The 17277-nt window shown below is 43.3% G+C and overlaps 1 protein-coding gene across 1 annotated transcript in view; it reads left to right on the forward strand.

Annotated features, from left to right (window-relative positions):
• The window catches only part of PTCHD1 (patched domain containing 1), a 50567-nt gene that overhangs the window by 24524 nt on the left and 8766 nt on the right, over positions 1 to 17277 (forward strand). The window contains exon 2 of the mRNA XM_007463958.1: positions 12364 to 13024. Within this exon, the coding sequence (XP_007464020.1) occupies positions 12364 to 13024 (661 nt within the window). The remainder of the gene's footprint in view (positions 1 to 12363; positions 13025 to 17277) is intronic.

Raw genomic sequence — 17277 nt, forward strand, 5'->3', positions numbered from 1 at the left:
AGTTTCAGCAGACAAGGCTTCGTGTGGTTTGGACCTTTCCTCTCAGTTCCCGGACCAGCCTGAATCACTTCCTTTTCCCCGACATCCGTTTTGTGCCTCGAGTTTGCCCATGCTGTAGCCTCCACCTGATATACTCTCCCCACCAGTTCCAGAACCCATGCCAAGCCTCTGCCTGTGGTTAATTTCTTCTCATTCTTCAAGTGCTAATTTAGAAGTCACTTCCTCAAGAAGACTTCCCTGGTGCCAGCAAGGTTGGTGTAGGTGCCCTTCCCTTAATATCCGGTATTTCTCCCATCTTAGGACTCCATGCAGATTTTGTAATTGCCTCTTTGGTTGTCTGTATCTCCCATAGTTTGAATGCTCTGTGAGGGCAGAGCCATACCTATCTTGTTCACATGGCTTGATGTAAGATTTACTAATAGTTACTAATACATATTTGTTGAATATGAAAATCCTCCCTCATCTGGCCCGTCTCCTCTCCAACTCTGTATTTCATTGTACCCCCCACTGCTACACACACACACACACACACACACACACACACCAACATACTAGACTCCGTGTACTCCCCCTTTACTCCTATTATAGAACTGTAGCGCTTTACTTCACTCTATGGTTCGCCTGTGCTAACCAATTCTGACAATCTGCCTAAAGTCCCTCTACAATACTCTAAGTTTATTGAGGGTAAAACCATGTCAATATTCTTTATCTCCCCAGGGCTTCTATTAATGCCCAGCATAGTGTAGACACCTAGTACATGTTGAGTAGATGGTTCACTGCTTTAACTGGTGACGAAATGCCTAAGACTTTTGCTGTGTGACCTCTAACTCCCAACGAAGCAAAAATGCTCTGGCCTCCCACCTGCCTGAGACCCATCACAGTCTTCACATGTGCGAGCCTTGAAAAATTTCATCAGCCAAGTCTGAGCGCCACTGTTGGCCTTAAAGCAAGATAGAATCACCCAGAGTGACACATTTGAACGTGGAAAGCAACCTCGGCTCCTGGCTGGAAGAAGCCACATGTCAGTAAGACAACCAAGGGGAAGCTATCTGTCAATTCCAGCAAGGCCAGTGTGCTCAGGGCAGGAAGATGGAATGTTCTAAGGGTACTATGGATGCACTCCACCTCTGCAGGAGTGAACAGAACTAGGCTATGTGAGAGCTGAATCTTGCAAAACATCAGAGCCTTGACATGGAAAGAAGCTGCAACGGTGGGAAGGTAGGTGTGGTTGGAAGTAGATAGAGACGGAAGGAGTTTCTCCAGATTCCTTTCCCAGAGGCCTGTCTGATGACAGGATAGCATCACCCGCAACAGTCTAGGTTCCATCAGCAGTGATGGGTCTGCAAACCAAAGGACTGCCATCTCATGCCCATCGTGAGGCATAAATGGATGAAATCACAACAGTGCTTACCTCCTCTGAGACCCCCATAGATAGGGAGAACATCCCGCTTTGCTTATGATGGTACCACTCTATGCTTTGCTTATGATGGTCCCACTCTGTGCCTGGTAATCCTGTGAAATTACTAGTGCCCTCCTGCACTCTCAAAAGTGTTCCAGTTTGCATGATAAATTATATGGTCACCTACATGAACAGCATTAACATGAGGGCCAGAATCTTCAAACAGACATGACATTGGATATAGGTACATGGGAGTTTTTATGTTAAGTCTCTAAACTTTTCTGTATTTAAAAAAACTTTTCCCCTCCAACAAACAAAAACACTAGAAAAAATTCAAACTGCTCTATGATTAAGCATAACACGTAATTATTTTTAACACATAATTACCCAATTATTTTTTAACACATAATCACCCAATCTCCTACCTAAATTGTTTCTCTGCTCTTACATTTTTTACATTATATTCTAACCATATCCGTCTGTCTAATGAGGTCAGCCATTTGTCTGCAGTGTGTAAGTGACAGGACGAAATTCAATGTCATCTGTTTATTTAAGATGGAAATGATATGCAGGTAGAACAGTAGCCTTTGGGTACAAATGAAGTATCATTCAATGTCACCGGAGAAAATATAAATCAGCAAAGAAGGAACAAACACTGAAGGTTCAGTCAGCACGGCTTTGTTGGGCTTCCTCTATGTACCATACAGTATGGAGTGAAACAGAGTCCCTGCCCTCATGGAGCATTTATATTCTAATGTTAAACTGCCTTTGTGGAGGAGTGATAGCCAAATCCTGTACACCCCCAACTTAAATCTCATGTTTTGCAATAGACCCCCAAATTGCCAGCCCTTTTCACAAATGTGTTCTATAACGTATTTTTTTTCTTTTTCCTTCTGCGTGTGTGTATAGGGGGTGGGGAGAGAGTCACAGAGAAAACATACAAGATGCAAAGGATGCTATCTGGACCGATGAAAGGCTTGTCTTCATACATCTGTTTTCGGCATCTCCAGCTAGTGGCATGTGCTTGTCACTAGTAATGAGATTGGAGCTTCTCTCTGAGGTCTCTATCACAGATAGCTGGCATTTGCTGGGTCTCACTGTTCAGTACAGGCCAGAGTCTTGCTGCTTCCCCTAGGCTGCTTTGTCACGTTTGACCCCTTGATTTTGCTATGTCATTACCACTTTTAATTCATAACTTCCCCTAACCATGTCATTCTGCGGCTTGCCCATGCTAAAGCCTAACACCCCACAACAAGTTTATCAATATCCAAATGGCCAAAGCACAGAGATGGAGGGGTGAGGTCTTTACTGTGCCAAAAAAACCCCACTGGGAGACAATCTTATGAGCCCAAGATTTAAATCTGGGCTGGTCCACTTACTAAATTTGTGACTGTGGGCAAGTTCAGTTCCTTGAGGCTCAGTTTCCTCACCTGTAAATGCAATGTAACATTGACCTCTCTGAACTGCTGTGAGGATTGAATGAGATGATAGATGCAGCATTCTCTGCACAAAGCCCAACCCTTCATAGGCAGTTAACACCTTTTAGTTTCCTCCTTTCACCCACACCATAGTCCCCTTCCTAGTCGGATGTGCACGGTAATCTAACTGGGCAGCTAACCTGAAGGAGGTGGAATGGTTTCAGGCTGGGAGCTTATCCTGGAATTAGGGAGTACAACTTGTAAACACATACAGTCCAGCTGTTCTCTTCAATTATGTGTACTGATGCATGCTATTAACCCCATTTACCCTTTAGTCTCTAGTAAAGATGGGAGTAAAAATCTGTCACCTTTACATTTCATTGAAGATACTTTTCAAGAAACACTGAGGAAGTTCTATGGGTAAAAGAAAAAAATTAAGGGGGACAAGGCGAAACAGAGGATAGAAAGGGGGTTTTTTGTTTGTTCATTTTGGTGTTTTTGCTAACAAACCTTTACTGGGTAGCACTTGTGTGTCAGAGACTATATCGAGCAGTTTCCATTCAATTTCTCACTTATCCTCCAACAATCCTAAGGAGATAGGTACTGTGATTGACCTCATTTTACTGATGAGGAAGCTGAGGCACAGAAAGAGCTATTAAGTAACAGCTTAGTGTTCAGGATCACATACCTACTAAGAGCCACAGGTGGCAATTGAGTCCAGGCAGTCTGTCTTCTCCATGCCACATGAGGCCACCGACATGGGCACCTCCCAGAAAGGTCAAGGCCCTAGCAAGCTGAATCACAGAAACTATCATGGCCTTGACCATTTGCTCTGTAAGACTTCTTTTCAGATCTGGAAAAGGAGGGCAGCAGCTGAGACACTCCTGTGATTTTTAAGGTCAGTAGCTTTGTAAGGTCAGTAGTTTGGGAAACAGAAAAAAAAACATTTCCAGGAAAAAAATGCACTATCAGGTAACACACTCTTTTATGAATTAAATCAAGTACTTGCTCTTATAAAGCTCATGGTCCACCACTCAGGAGTGCCGCCGCCGTGTCATCAGGCGGAACTTTTTCCTTGCTCCGTGCCCATTACAGACTTAGTGAATCCTTTGAAGGAAAAAAAATTGCCAAAGATCTCGTCTGATGAAGACGCTTGTTCATAATTTTGTAGATTTAATATTGTTATCAATTATTTGCAGTTCCAAAGAGTTCAGGGATGTGGGTTATATAGCATTTTTTTCCCTTAAGCTGAAAACTGCTAAAAGTGTGCATTCCAGTTGCATGCAGGGACTCATGGCCACAGTATCTGCAAGTCTCAGTTTTGCTCGTGGAAAAGGGAATGAGTGGATATTCTAGCCCCAAACTGTTGTCTTTTTCCTAAAAGCCTGTCCCGGTACCACCAAACTGGTCCTTGGAAACCAAATAAAATTGTCTGTGACCCCCCTCCCCCCAGGGGAGTTCTGGCAGGACTCTTGGAAAGGAGGAGGGGCTAAAAGGGGAAAGAACAGACCCTCGCTGAAGGTCAGTTAGGTGATCCACATAAAATTGCCAATACTGAACCACTCTTTTACCTATAGAAGTGGAAATTTCATATGGTTTAACCCGATATTAAATGCCAGACCACACACCTTTTTTATGTTATCACACTTGATCTTCATAATGACCCTATGAGGTCAGGTTTATCCCCATTTTACAGATAATGAAACTGAATTAAATGCCCGAAGTAACTGTCTTAGTTTGGGTTCCCCCTAAAGTTGACACAGAGTCAAGGAACTGATGCAAGTGGTATATTTGGAAGACAACCCCAGGAAGCACTGGTAAGATAATGGCAATGTGAGACGGGGAAGGGAAGAAGTAAGTTATGGGGACATTGTCAAGCCGATTACTCTGTGGGCAACTGGAGCCTAATCCCACTGGGCAGCTCCAGGAGCCAATGAGGAACACATGTTGCAGAGTCAGCCCACCTTGGGGACAAGGGAGCTGGGCCATTTATACACAAACTGTGTTTAGTCATCGATCCAGGCTGCTTGGGATTGAGATAGTACGTTAATGCTTCATTATTTCCACATCAGGCCGGAAACAGGGCTGGTGTGCACTGAAGTGGTAAGGAGATAGGGGCAGCTATCTATGCCCTGAAAGCTAGCACTAAGCAGCAGGATTTGAACTGGTGGCATTCTGACCTCATAACCCATGTTCCTCCCACTACAGCACAAGATGTTGCCAAATCGTGGGAAAGATCACGGGCTCCAGGAGAATCAGGAATCAATTGTAGGGTTGTGTCTGGACAGCTGGAAGATACTAACCACTCCATGCTTCCCTGCTGAATAAGAACTACATTTGTGTAGCCCTCTAGGGTTTACAATATGCATACACATCTATCACCTCATTGGCCCTCATCATGCCCATGAGACAGACTAAAATCCATTCACTCACAAGATTATTATAGTCATGTGTTTACTCCATAACTATTGAGTACATGTTTCAGGAACTAAGTAATGGAGATGTAGTAGTAGACCAAAGAGACAAACACTCCAGCAAAGGGAAAACACATATTCTAGTGGGGACAGCAGAATAAAGAAACAAATATGTATATATTACATATAATGTAATGCCATATCATAATTGGTGCCATGAAAAACTTAAAACAAGCAAAGATGATGGTGATGACGAGGGATGCTATTTTTTAACTTGGGGGTGGAGTCAGGGAAGATGATTACATTTGAGCAGGGAAGTGAAGGAAGTAAGGCTATCTGAAGGAAAGACATTCCAGGCAGACTCATGACAAAGACAGGCAGCCTGACTAGGGCACGGTGAGATATGAATCCGTAGGAAGTGCGAAGGGCAATGGATCATCTTGTTGGCTACACTCAGGACTTGGGTTTTTGCTCTCAGCACAATGAGGAACCACTGGAGACTTTAGGGCACGGAAGTGGCATGGTATGTGTTTTCAAAAGTTCATTCTTTATTTATCTCTAACTCATGTGGCCAGCCAGACCCAGAACAAGGACTCAAAGTGAAGTCTTCTGACTCCTGATCCAGTGCTTTTCCCACTTAGGTTCACAGTTGTTCTCCAGACCTAGACGTCCTCGCTATCCTTTTTTTTTATTTTTTCTGTCCCCTTGCATAGTTATTTGTGGTCTCCTGACCAAATCTTAAAACGGTTGTTGGCAGTTCCCCAGGCATTCGGCTCCTTGGGACTTCTCTTTGCCTCTTAGCCAGTCAGCTTTAATATTCTTCCATTTCTGAGAGCATCCTGTTCTCTTAGTTACCTAGCAAAACTCATGACCCACAAACTTGTTCAAGCAGAGTTTAAGCTTGACCATGAAAGTCAAGTGAGGACAGCAGGATTCAAAAATAACCACTCTAATCAGAAAGTTTAACTTTACAGATTTCCAGGAGTCTTCATATCAAGGAATTTTTTTTTTTTTTTTTTTTTTTTTTTTAATAAAAAGGGACCACTCTAATCAGAAAGTTTAACTTTACAGATTTCCAGGAGTCTTCATATCAAGGAATTTTTTTTTTTTTTTTTTTTTTTTTGCTAATCAAGAGCGAGCCAAATTTTCTCCCAGACTACGGGGAAAAGGAGAGTATTGAACCTGTGGTTCATTGCATTCTGTCTCATCCAGACCAACGTGGAATCAGGCAAAAGTTGCAATGAGATATTGCAATTGCCTTTTCCTTCGTCATTACTATATTTTGTTTCAAAAATCACAGATTCATTTGCTTCAAACCCAAAGCTGCAATGTCTTTTCAGTCAAGGCTGCAAAGACAAACAACCTGTTTGGGGAATTATAAGGTGGGCCTTTTAGTGTCAGCACCCGCAAAACAGTGTTTACCCCCTGGTAAAGCAAGGAGAAAAACAGAAACATTCCACTCTCCCAGACCTACACTGGCACTGCAGTACTGACAAAGGTAACCACTTGGTTTTTTTGTCACTGGAGCAGGTCAGCATGACACCAGGCACCTGTGTGTAAAGGAAGCGTGTGGACAGTCACTTGTTTAGCTATATCCACAGCTTAAATTTGGTGTCCTCCGAACATGTTATGTTTCAAAGGCAGAATGATATTTCGGTCCACTTATTAAGGCATGACTAACTTGCTTTTGGCTGCACTACAAATGAATCACAGTAACAATCCCCAACTTGCGACTGATGTTCTGATGTAATACACTTCTATTAAAAGAAGAGGAAAGAGAGTGGGTGAGAGTGAGATCATGCAGAGACAGAACATAACACCGAGGGAGCTAGCGTAATTGATGAACTGCAGAGACCAGATCCATCCACTTCAAGGTGCTTTCTTGTGTCCTGGGTGAGGATACCTTGCCAGTCAGTTCCTACCCACTTACAGTGGCAGAATATAGACCCTGATCAAGGCCTGGAATTTGGTGGGACTCAGTGAAGAAAACACTCCATTCGGGCATGAAAACCAGATATTCCTTGAAAGCATTTTGAAGCAATTTTGATTTAGCATCACTTTGAAGGTAATATTTGGGGGCAAATGATATAGGTTAGAAAGGCAGACCAATAAGTTCCCCTTTTAAACTGTTTCCATGTGTGCAGCTTATTTGGGAGTGGCAGAAGGAGGGGGCGGGAAGGTGAGATGAGGAAAGGAAGGCAGCTGATAGAGGTGGTGCCATCAGACGGATCCCCCCTGGGGACCCCCCCCCCACCTCCTCTGAGCCTCCCGGCACAGCTGAGCTTGCTGGGGGACAGCCTGAGGCGTCAATTGCCCTGCCTGGCAGAATGGCCTTCCTGCCTTCTCTCTCCCCTTTTTCAACAAGAAACTAATACAAAAAAGAGCTGGAAGGTATCAGAAAAGCTCTTCCGGACCCACAGGTATTGTTCCTATGTTAATTGCCACTCGGGAGCGGACACTTCCTTCCTCCCGGTTCCCTTCTGTACTCTCCTCTGCAAGGTGCCCCTGCTGTCTTCTGAGGAAGATCTGAGTGTGCCAAGGAGAGGCGCAGAGGAAATTAGACTCTGGCCTGTCGTGACCGGCAGCCCACACTGGCTTTGTCCCAGGCTCTGGCAGAAGGGGATTATAAGAGCCAGTGCCTCCCCAGCATGGGAAATCACTCAGAGAAGAGAATCTTTTTTTTTTTTTTTTTTTCCAGTAAACCTTTTTTCCCTACCCTGTGGTTTTCTTTCTGGGTTTCATCTACTATCAGATCTGTCACTGACCTAAAAAGAACTTCAGTGTGTTGGAAAAGCATACTTCAAGCAGCTGTAATAAATCTCAAATTGATATTTATGAAGTTAACTTTCTCTCACTGAGGATCTGATTGTGTACTTTGTGGGTGTCACTCATCTTCGAATCATGTCATGTTAGAACCAAACTGTCCGTGGAGATTAGCTAGACCAACCTCCTTTTTTTACTGAAAAATCTGAGACATGAAGAAGCAGAGCGACATTCCTAGGGTCTCCGACACTCCTACCTAAGCAGCAAAAGCCAGACTTGAAGTCAAAACTTCCTATTACTGGATTCCATTATGCCCCCCGGTCTTTTTTCTTGGTAAGGCGGTTTTAGAAGTTTCATTTGGCACCTAAAGAGGCTGGATGGAGAATAAGAAAATTCAGTAAGTTCAAAACTCATCCCCTTCATTACCTGTTAACATTGCCATGTTCCGTTGCTGCCTAAAGATAAAGTTTGGCTGTTTGGATTATTTCTGGTCTCTCTTAATGGACCCCAGGTCCCCAAATGTGGCCATCCCACAGTTCAGTCACATCAAGGCCAGTCATCTGAATCAGGTGAGCTGACAATCCTTCATTCTTCCCCAAAAGTTCTAAAGTTGCCCTGGTCTAGACTCTTTAGGCCTCAATTGCTCCAGCTATAAAACGGGAATAATGATTTAACCATGTCCATAGAGTCTTGTATTGAATAAATTTTGAAAACTATATAGAGAGTGCTTAGCAGACTAGTTACTATTACTGTCATCATTCTTAGCCTGAAGGGTGATGAGAGAAAAGAATCTAACAATTTAAACAGTATGTTCAGAGCCCTAGAATGAATCTCAATTTAACATTCACTTTGGCCTCTTTGGCGGCAAATACAATAATAATAAACATATTGTGATCAAGACTGACATTGGATTAGGCTTTACTAGAGCGCTCGGCATTGTCTACTGTTAGGGTAGTCCCTTTGTTTCGGACGTCAGATATCTTATGTGATTTTCCATGTGTAAGTGTGAGCACCCTAAATTCAGGGAAATTATCCTATTTTGACAACACAGTAGATTTGATGAGTACTTATTGAATGTGTGTTGAGTGAATAATCCAAAATCTATACATAGTTATAGAAACGTGGATTATATGCTGATTCACATGACAGATTCAGACTATATTAAGGGTCAGGACTATGACTTTATGTCACTTCCCTCTCCTCTTCTTTTCCGAGGGTCTCTAATAATAAGCTTACAGGGATTGAGATTGTCTATTTCATGGACTGAGGTGTCTTGGTTACCATCTCACTATCATGCTATGATGTCTTCCTATCTTTCTTTCCCCGTTCTGCCCCTAAGAGCAAAGATTAATTTAAAGGCAAAGATGAAGTCACTGTAAACTAACTTGTCATCGTTTTCACGTTGCTTTTCTTTTTCAGTGCAGAAATTTAAAGTGAGTATAAACCAAAAAAAAAAAAGCATAGCTTTGATCTCTGGCTTCCATTTTCCCCTATGAATATAATCTAAGATCACCTACTAATGCCTCTGCTGTCCTGAGTGGGGCTCCTTTAGGAAAGTAAATCAAGGCATTCTAAAACCCTGTACAGGTAGATGTCCAAGTAGCACGTGCAGTGTGTCTGCCCGTGGCTCTGTGGACAGCCAAGAGCAGACTGTGTGTGTACTTGACGTGTAGGCATAAGAACCAAAGATCAGAACTGAGTAATCCCAAAAGTCCCAGGAGGGAGTCTCCATTCTCCTTTCCCATACCTCTCCTTATCCTCTCACCTCTTATCCCACAGTAGAATCCCAGTAGACTCCCCCTGCCAGGTGGGTGGCCTCAGCCAACACCCCTTCTCTGGCTGCGTTTTCACCCAGCATCTCCCTGCCACTGAGAAGCAAGAGCGACACATGTTCTACCCACCTTCCCTTCGGAAATTCAAAGCAGGTGAATCTCACAGCAGTTCTGGTACTGAGAGTTAAGAAACCTTCCCTCTCAAACTTCAGTGAGGTTCTTATTTTCCAGGCCTCCCTCCTATGAGCTTGTGGTACAGGGGTTAACAGCATGTCTGTCTTCTTTGGTCTGTGGTCCCAGGGGGTCCCAGCAGTAGATCGGCAGAGTTGGCAGATCACTAAATAGTTTACAACTCCCCACCCAGCGTGGCATGGTCGCCTTAGAGAATGGATGGAAAATATCCCCTTGCTATAAATGGGTTCAGCCCTGTGACTTAGCACCATCTTATTTGGCAATCTTTTTCTCTTGACATATTTAGTAATCACTCTAAGGGAGACTTATTAGACTGTTCGTGGGAACAAACAATGCACTAAATATTACATATATGCATGCTTTCAATACCACTCCTTTTCTAGCCTATCCTGACGCTTTCCCCCAAAGTCTTTCTTTTAACTCCCTCTTGTCTTTAAACTCCTCTTGGTTCTTCTCTCCTCCAAAGTTACTTTTCATATTTTGGAATGTTTTTTGTAGTTAGGAGTTCTTTTAATCAAAATTCACTGGGCCAAGCTTAGAGAAGAATGGATGAAAACACACTCTCAGTGTTTAGAACCATTCAAGACATTTTGCTCTTCATCAATCCCAAAGCATCAAAACAAAAAATTAGCATATGCTTAGAGTTTTGTGAAAACAGTCTCCTAGGTATCCCTGGGACATCAACTCGTGTGTGTGTGTGTGTGTGTGTGTGTGTGTGTGTGTGTGTGTGTGCGTGCGCACGTGCAGGTGCGGGTGTGTGTGTGTGTGTGTGCGTGTGCGTGTGTGCGCGCGCGTGTGTGTGTGTGCGTATGAAGGAAAGGACTCAAAATATTTCAGCCAAATGTGATACAATGAAGTGTCTCCTGAACCTCAGGGTTGGGGCCCATGAGGAGATGTGAGGAAGGAGGATTTTGACAGCTGGTGCCCCTCAGACATTTTCAAAAAACATAGTAAGTATCCCACTCACCCTGGCACATGCATGCACAGGAAAATGTCTCAGCAAATAATCCAGCTACAGCAGATTTAAGAGCAAATCTATCAGGGTCATGGAGACGCTCAGAAGGTTACGAGTTATAATGGCACAGCAACAGTATGGCAACTCTGGATATGAGGCTTTTATTCCCTTTAAGTGTGAAATGTTCCTCGTTCATCAGGTACGTAATAACGGCTAGCTCTGCTCTTGGGAGAGCCCTCTCAGTGCCAGGCACGGACCTAGATGTGCTCATTTGTTTAACACTCCACTAATGGCCTCATTTCACAGAGAGAAGGCCTTATTTTCTCACCTTAGGCTGTAGATTACACACGCTCCTACATATCTGAACTTGAGCCCTTGTAATTTTTTAGAGGTGGGGCAGTGAAAGCACAAAACCAGGATATGGCTGCTAGCAAGAACCTTCATCTAGCTTCTGGTATTGCCAACCTAGAGGCGTATGGTGAGGGGCTAGGAGCACAGGTTCTGGAACCAGACTGCCTGGTAGAGCCCAGCTCTGTGTGGCCTTGGGCAAGTGACTTGGCTTCTCTGTGTCTCAGCTTCCTCGTCTGTAAAATGAGGCTAGTATTTGTACCTACTTTAGAGTTTCTTGTAAGGATTAAATGACTTAATCCATATAAAGGGCCTAGAACTGTGCCTGGCATGTAGTAGGGGCTGTTAAATGAGTGTCTGTACTCCCATGTGCACTTGGATCACAGGCATACAGAACCCGGGCACAGCAAATGTGATTTAGGGCAAGATGTGCAGAATAAATCCTACTGTGTTCCCTTAGCATGATTGCCATGTATCCCAGCCAAGCTCTGCAGTTACAGCTCCCTTCCCACAGAAGCAGAGAATACAAGGGCCCTCAAGGTGAACCGCTTGTCTTTTATGTCACAGAGTGACTACATTGAATGGGGAAATCATTTAGCTGCCCTACAAATCGGCAGCAAGGGATGGGCCTACAGGAGACCTGTGCACTTGGAATTGCACCTTAGTTCACTTTTTACATTTTCAACGGGAGACCTTATACTGGGGTGGACCAGTATAAAATTTTCAGATATTTATAGACCAACTGAATCACACATAAAGAACACACAAGATGTAGAAATAATGGTGGTGCTCCTCAAACTTTAGCTATATCAGAATCCCTTGTGAAAACCCAGATTCCTAGGCCACACCCCAGAGACAGTGACTTACCAGGTCTGAGAATTTTCGTTTCTGACAAGTTCAAATCTGTGTTTTACATCCTTACTACCCACTTCTGATGTAAGGTTATAACATTTAATTTGAACTCTTTAGCTTAGAGATGGCATGAGTGACTCCCTTTCCCCTCCCCCACAAAAAATAGAGACGTTTGAATCCACAGAGCTAATGTCACTTAGTACTGTCTTATTTTTGGTAATCAACACTGACTCTCATTTTTTCCCCATAGTTGCATGCTGCTGTGACCAGGATCCAGGTTCCAAGGCCTGGATTTAATTACACATTTGCTCACATATGTATCCTGAATAACGATAAGACTTGCATCGTGGACGACATAGTGCATGTCCTGGAGGAGCTAAAGAATGCTCGGGCCACGAACCGGACCAATTTTGCTATCACGTACCCGATCACTCACTTAAAGGACGGGAGGGCAGTTTACAACGGGCACCAGCTTGGAGGCGTCACCGTGCACAGCAAGGACCGAGTGAAATCCGCAGAGGCCGTCCAGCTCACCTACTACCTGCAGTCAATCAACAGTCTCAACGACATGGTGGCAGAGAGGTGGGAGTCCAGCTTCTGCGACACCGTCCGACTGTTCCAGAAATCTAACGGCAAAGTCAAAATGTACCCTTACACGTCCTCCTCACTGAGGGAAGATTTCCAGAAGACCAGCCGCGTATCAGAACGCTACCTGGTCACCAGCTTGATCCTGGTGGCCACCATGGCCATCCTCTGCTGCTCCATGCAGGACTGCGTCCGCAGCAAACCCTGGCTGGGCCTGCTCGGGCTGGTGACCATAAGCCTGGCCACTCTCACTGCGGCCGGGATCATCAACCTTACTGGTGGGAAATACAATTCCACCTTCCTGGGAGTCCCTTTCGTCATGCTAGGTAATTACGACCCTTTGTTTTTCTGTTTCCTCCTTCTGGTGGTGGTGACTGGGTTCCTAAAAGGCAAGGAGAAGCCGTCTAACAAGTTTGCTTCATTTATGGCATCCTCCTCTTGCCCAGAAGCCCTGGGGCCAGTTCTGTAAGGTGGTGTTGGGTCACAAGAGGCAGCCTTATCTGGTAAATGTGCTGGAAGTCCAAAGTCCTGGGTTCCAGCCCTGGTTCTCCATTAAGTAGCTGCATGGTGTTGAGCAGATATTAATCTCTGTGCTCCAGTGCCTTAGGTTGGGCTTCCCCAGAAGCAGACCCTGAGACAAGGATTTAGATACAAGTACTTTGAGAGCCCAGCATGGGAGTGAGGACATGAAACAGGGAAGGAAGACGATTTGGGGTATGCTAATCAGCAGGTTACCGCTGTGTGCACCTGTGGCTTAGTCCCACCGGGGACCTTTGAGAGACCTCAGAGGTCTCCTTGAGGGGTGAGGAGGCTGAAAGCTGCGCAGTGTACCCAGAAACCCTATGTATGATTCATTGAGGGTTCTCCCCCCGAGTCATTAACTCCCCAGCACTTCCCAGGGAAGACCAAGCACATTCCTGCAGCTGGAGAAATCCCTCAGGTTACCAGTATTTGGAGTAAGAAGACTTCCGTGACCTCAAGAATGGGGAATGGGAGGGCACAGAGGTTGGGCACGAACAGTGTCCACTGGCCTCGGTTTCCCTACCCGATGGACTGAGTGGATGCGAACATCACACAGAACGATATGGTAAACATACGAGAACTTTGAAGCCAGCAAGTGAGACATAAATAAGAAGGTAACTTTTTCCTGTCTTTGCTAAGAACTCAGGAGAACGTTTTAAAATGATAGTGTGAGAATCCCACTATGTTCTCTCTTGGAGGCTGCAGGAACTTCCTGACAGAGATAATTGTCAACGTAAAGCCGTAGTGGTCATAACATAATGTCAGTTGCTCTGTCCATCTGATTTTGAAGGTGCCATGCCCAGCAAACCTGATGGCAGAGTTCTTGTGGGCCAAGGATTCAGTTAGCTTCCCCCTCTTCTTTGGCAACTTCTCATCAATCCCTTTAGCGAAATTAAAATGTCATTTGGAATCAGATACTGACATGACACATGAAGTGACATTTCTCATTGGCTGGGGAAAAACTATGGTGGAGTTCATTAGTATGCCTTGTGTCCTGTTTGGGGGTAGTAGAGAAGAAAGGAATTTACTCGGGAAATCTCAGCTGCATGATGGTTAAATGATAACGTGCGGGGCTGGCGGGGCCACAGAATTACGTGCGGCCTTCCATGCTCTGCGGCCTGTGGGAATTGAAACCCAGGCAATAAACACATACTTAGCAGCCTTTGTGGAAAAGTGGGGCACTGTGCGGAGACTGAGCATGCTGCGAATTTACCAGATCGATTTACTCATCACTGCCGAACTCAGCACAGGAGGAGGCTGCCATACTTCCTCCTGAACTCAGTCTGTTAAGATGGCAGCATCACTTTGCCTCTTTAAGATAACCCCAAGACAATGTGGGTCAACTGTGGAATACAGGGCGGTTCCTTGAAGCGTGAGTAAGGACTGGTTAGGAGGAGCTTCCACGGAGGCCTGAGTCAAGATTTCCATTAAAATGTTCTGCTCATGATTAGTCAGATGCTTGGGGGGTTGTTTTGTTTGTTTGTTTTTTAGCTTTTCATTTTAAAAATAGTGTATTTTTTGCTGTGATTGTGTTTGTGGGAGGAAGATAAACGGGGATAAGGGTTTATGGGAAACTGAAGGGAGACAGGTTCTTAAGGGGAGGAAAAAAGGATGTCAGGGATAGAAAAAGGACTATCATTCCTGGTTTTATGACACTCTTAAGTAGTTACCAGTGAGCTCAAAGAATGATACAATATTTAAAACTTCCTGAAAATTAACTGCATTCGTAAAACAAAATTTCAATATTTAGAGGTCCTTAAAATCAATTTTTAAGTAAAACTAAACAGTAATATTCAAAACTTCTTCAAATAAATTTCACTATAAGTAAAATGAAATTAAATATTCCAAACTTCTTAAATTTTATTAAGTAAAATAAATTACAATATTTAAAATTTCTTAAAACTGATTTTTGTACTTTTTTAAGTTTTAAATATTGTAAGTAGAAGTCAACACAAAAAGGAATACAGCAGGTAGTGCTGGTGTGGGGAGGGATGTAAGAGATGGAAAGATGCTGTTAGCAAGGGAGACCCCGTATCAGTGAACTTCACATGAATTCCATTCAGAAAAATCTGGCATTTGTCGTGAAAGGGATCAAGCGCCACAGTGCCCCATACACCCTTGCTTGTAATTTGTGAGGAATGCTACATGCATTGATTTGATGGCAGTTTTCCCTGCTGACAGTCAGTAGGCAACCTTTCTGTACATTTTCAGCTCAAAGAGATCTCAAATTACTTAGTCACAACATGAAAGGAAGCTACGCATTTTAGTAGCTAAGGCCCATTTGCAATAAATACTTTGCATCACGTAATGGATGCTTAATATGCTCTTAAAGCCAACAGCGTCTGGATTTAGGATAGTTGCCCTTCTGTATTTCTCAGATAAACTCTTCATTCTCAGATTTGATTGTAAAATGGAATATAAGCCAGAGCATGCGCATAAATGCTGCTGCATTCAGGACCAATGTTTAATTCTGGTTTTTTGATGACCAGTCCTAAAATGCCAATAAATATTTCAAATGACCAAGAAGAAATGCAGTGCAAAGCGTTTTGCACTATGAGTCAATAAACTTGTCCAGTTTCTAAACTAAGCAGATTTAAGCAAAACTTCTTGATTTTCTGTGGTATTAATATACTATCAAATAAAACTTTTAAAAAATATATGGCCTCCTTTAGAAGGAAAAGTATCTTAGAAAAAGTCTCTTTTTCCTTTCCAGACATTTTCTTGGCCGACAATAGGTCTATAATGTGATAAACAATTATAGATTTAAAATTCAACAAACTAAACAGTCTCAGTGTGATGCCAGTCACATAAGGCCAGACCCAGCCAAATGCCAAAATGGCAGTAGATTTAGAATGGAAAATTTTAAGACCATGTGTGTCAAGCAGTATTAACCTGACAAAATTCCAGAATAGGAAAGAATCTGGATAAACTCTGAGAGTTCACCATAATGGGATGTGACTGTGTGTTTCTAGCCAAGACGGTACGTGACATCTCTGGCAATAAGAATATATCCTACACAGATGAATCATTTTGGCAATGATGTAAGCATAGATACATCAGGATTTAGAATGTTTTTAATCAGTGTCATGCATATTAGACAACCCCACTTCTGCCAAAACCCCTGTCCATATGAGTCAGATCAGTTTATTTAGAGCTGAAATTCTTAAAGGTCTATGGTATCATAAATGCTCATTGACATTTTTTAGTTGTTATAATTTGGAGAGGAGTTTATTTCATCCATACCCCTTTATGCGTAACGTAATATCCTTTCTTTCCAAACTATGTTAACACCAGGTATTGAGGTACCTGAACTGCCACTTGTAAACATCTCACACTCATCATGTGACTCCGTTATGGAATTTCCTTTAAAGGATGAGGATTTACAACGTTGCCCTGCAGTTGGGGATGATTTAAGAAATTGGCACAGGTTTTGCACATGCAAGCTCTCCTTACAGGCTTAATATTTCCACAGCTTTGCTGATCAGACACAAATCAGGAAAGGAATGGAATGCTGGAGAATATAGAAGGGAACAGAAGGAAGGTTTTCTTCCTTCTTCTGGCAGGTTTGGTGCTTCATGTACATTCTGTACAGCTAAAAGGGGAGAACTGAAGTTGCGGTGAAAGATACTTTGGATATTACTTTCTAAGTGGTAATCTAATTTATAAGGGTTGCTTTGCATTTATTAAGATACAAGAGACTCAGAGACCAGATGAGACGAAAACTTTTCTTCAGGAAAAATATTCTTCAAGCCCTTTCACATGTTTGGGATTTTGAGACAGCCTAATGTCAGATCCAGGGTTCCCTCTTCCTTCTACATTATCCAGCCAGGCCACTCACATTCAAGGACAGGAAAGGAAGAAAGGATGTTGATTAAGTGTTAGGAGGAGACTAACAGCAAGGATGTTTGGCTTCGTTCAGGTATATATTCTAAGATTATCTGTATTGAGCAGAAACCAGATCAGGCTCAGTTCTATGAGAATTTGTTCTTATTTGCTGCCACCTAGAATCTGACACAGTATATGGAGCTCAGGCTTATAAAGAGGTAAAAGTTCCTGT

This window comes from Lipotes vexillifer, unplaced genomic scaffold, assembly GCF_000442215.2.
Source record: "Lipotes vexillifer unplaced genomic scaffold, Lipotes_vexillifer_v1.1 scaffold587, whole genome shotgun sequence".
NCBI lineage: Eukaryota > Metazoa > Chordata > Mammalia > Artiodactyla > Lipotidae > Lipotes > Lipotes vexillifer.